Source organism: Gossypium hirsutum, chromosome D13 (genome assembly GCF_007990345.1).
Source record: "Gossypium hirsutum isolate 1008001.06 chromosome D13, Gossypium_hirsutum_v2.1, whole genome shotgun sequence".
In the NCBI taxonomy this organism is placed as follows: domain Eukaryota; kingdom Viridiplantae; phylum Streptophyta; class Magnoliopsida; order Malvales; family Malvaceae; genus Gossypium; species Gossypium hirsutum.
Genome location: NC_053449.1, coordinates 61,888,088 through 61,891,068, shown reverse-complemented (window position 1 = coordinate 61,891,068; position 2,981 = coordinate 61,888,088). Strand labels below are relative to the sequence as shown.

At 32.9% G+C, this 2,981-nt stretch overlaps 1 protein-coding gene across 1 annotated transcript; it reads left to right on the top strand.

The window, feature by feature from the left end:
- The first annotated feature begins 361 nt into the window (after window positions 1–361).
- LOC121225256 (probable 2-oxoglutarate-dependent dioxygenase AOP1) lies at window positions 362–2,648 on the top strand. The gene is made up of 3 exons (XM_041109485.1): window positions 362–936; window positions 1,053–1,371; window positions 1,806–2,648. Exons 1-3 carry the CDS (start codon window positions 743–745, stop codon window positions 2,034–2,036), a joined length of 744 nt encoding a protein of 247 aa, XP_040965419.1. The 5' UTR covers window positions 362–742; the 3' UTR covers window positions 2,037–2,648.
- The last annotated feature ends 333 nt before the right edge of the window (window positions 2,649–2,981 follow it).

Below are 2,981 nucleotides of genomic sequence, written 5' to 3'. Positions count from 1 at the left end.
GCACTGTCGGATGCCAGACGGACCAAATTGCAAACACAGCAAAACTTCTGGGGCCAAAATATAATTTTGAGAAAATTTAGGGGTTAAAATGTAATTTTGAGAAAGTTCAGGGGTCAAAATGTAATTTTAAAATGTTTAGGCGTTGACATGTAATTTTGAAAAATTTTAGGGGTTAAAATGTAAAATTTTTTAAACACAAAATTATTCTCGGACAAAATTCAGTGATTACAACGTTAATTAATTTTTTTTATTTTCCATATTTTCTGGAAAAATGAAATTAAAATGTGAAAAATAAATTAAACATATATTTAAAAAATTAGATAAATAAAACTGCGTAATATTTTTCATTCAAAATTTTAATTGATGAAATTTTATTTAAGTAGCGTATAAAGTTTCCTTTGATCAGAGTGCCACTGCCTTGGTTTTGCTTGGATAAGCAAATTAAAAAAACTATAGACATGTTTTACTTCGCCCCGCCACCTTTGAGAAAAAAAAACAATAAATAGACGTAAATCCCTACAAGCTGATTTAAATGAAGAAAACATTTTCTTAGAGCATAAAAAAAAGGTTAACAACATGGTTGAGTTCCCAGTCATTGAGTTCCGTTCATCGGATTGGAGCGAAAAACTGATGGGTGGAACAGTTTGTGAAGAGAGTTCGGGAGGCTTGTGAGATTTTCGGTTGTTTCGAGGTGGTGTACAAAAAGATATCAGCAAAAGTCCGAGAGGATGCATTCGAGTTGATGAAAGAACTGGTTAAGGACCCAGTGGAGAGGAAACAAAAGAACGCTAGTCCTTTGCCTTACCATGGTTGGGTTGGACCATGCGAGCAGGTTTCTTTATTGTATGTAGGCTTTGGAGTTAGAGATGCCTCCAACTATGACTCTGTAAAAAATTTTGCTCAATTGATGTGGCCTGATGGTCACCCACAATTTTCGTAAGAACAAATCTTTTTATTTTTCAAATTCTGCAGGTTGGGTTGATTTTGGATAATTTCTAGCTTTAGCTGTGTGAGATCAAATTATTGACTTTTTTTTTGATACTTTGTTCCAGCGACACTATACACACCTTAGCGACACAAATGGAGGAACTGAACAATTTAGTTTGGTTGACGCTAATTGATAGTTATGGATTAGAGGAGGAGTCACTGAAGATGATCTACAAAACGTTGGTGCGGATGATGAAATATATGTCCCCTCCACCGGGAGAGTATAAGAGTGGACTCCATTCTCATACTAATAAACCAGTCAGCACACTCATTTGTGAGGATCAAATTTCAGGGTTGGAAGTTGAGGTCAATGACAACCAATGGATCATGTTATCAAATTTATCTCCATCTTCTTTTATCTTTGTGGTAGGAGATCCTCTCAAGGTATTTATATATATGATTAATGTTTGCTTTATTTATTTATTTATTCAAAACAAAAGATAAATTATCCATGTGAATTGAACAAGAACTATAAGGGTCATAATTATGTTAAGTGAAATTTTACCTTTTTTTCGAGGCAAAAGGAGTTTTGGAAGGCCTTATCTCTAGCATCGTCTCCAAATCTCGAGTTCAATTAAGTCATGGATTCAAATCTTGAATAACCATTCTTCATCCTCCTCAATATATATATGTGTTTAAAGTGAATAATTACCATAAAATCCTTATTGATGTTGACATTAGATCTCTGTTTCAAAATTTTGAATAACTCCTTTACCTGCTCATGATAAAAAAAAACATATAGTGAGATTAGATTATTGATGTTGAAAGTGAATAAGTATAAAAAAATTACTTACTAATGTTGATTTTAAAAATTGAAGGCATGGAGTAATGGGAGATTGAAATCAGTGAATCACAGAGTGATGATGAGTGGAGACAAAGATCGATATTCTATAGCAGCCTTCGTCATTCCAAATGAGGGTATTATAATCAAGACACCCAAAGAGTTTATATATGACCAACATCCTAGGCTTTTCATGGACTTTGATTTCATGGATTTCTTCCATTTTGCCTTTTCTGACCTAGAAAAGCTCATTGACTCCGGTGAGTAGCTTCAAGCCTTTGCTTCTCTACATTTGTTGTGATTTACAATTCCACCCGCTTGCTAAAATTGAAAAACAAAATATGAATTCCTCATTTAGTTAAGATAAAAAAAAAGTTGTAACTTTTTTTCTCCTACTTTTCTATTATTTTGATAAATAATTTACAACGCATGCTATTTTGATAATTTTTATATTATTTATCTAAAAAAACTTATATTTTTTAAAGGTAAATTCATTAATTCATTCAATGAATGGAACCATACAATTCAGAGAGAGAAAAATAGTAAACACTCATCGTAGATCGTAAAGGACAAGCTCCATCAACACAACAAATGCTTTAGCCTTAGTATCAATAGAACATTATAACACATTGACAATTGGCTTTGTCACAACTCAAGCACGACATATCTGGAGTGATTGCAAGCACTTAATACGATAAAGAAATCAATCTCGGATGGTCCAAAGTGGCGAGCAAAAATCGACAAAAGAATCGAGCATTCACACAACTAGAGAGGAAAACAATAAAACCATCCCTAAAATCACTTGTAAAACTAAGATTACATGCATAAGAAAGACTAAAAAACGTGCTACAAGATCATACAAAAACTTCTAAAATTGAAGACTTATTAAACAATGGAAAAACAAACAAAAAAACATAAAACTTAAGACAACAAGGGTTCAAATTGACACGTGAAATAATTTATTATTCTAAAATACTCTTAAATGAGAAAAAAATTAAGAAGTTGATGAAGAGCCACCCACTTTCCAAGAAAAAACTATTGGTGGCTGGTGGAGTTTTAGCGAATGGTAGGAACCATCATCTGTCCATCACAACTTGTGAAGACACCAAAGATACCCACAAAATAGATCTACAAACTGAAAAGAGAGAAGACGTGTGTAGTGAATGAGAAGAAAAAAAAAGAATGAAAGAAAGGGTTGATGGGAGAGGAAAAA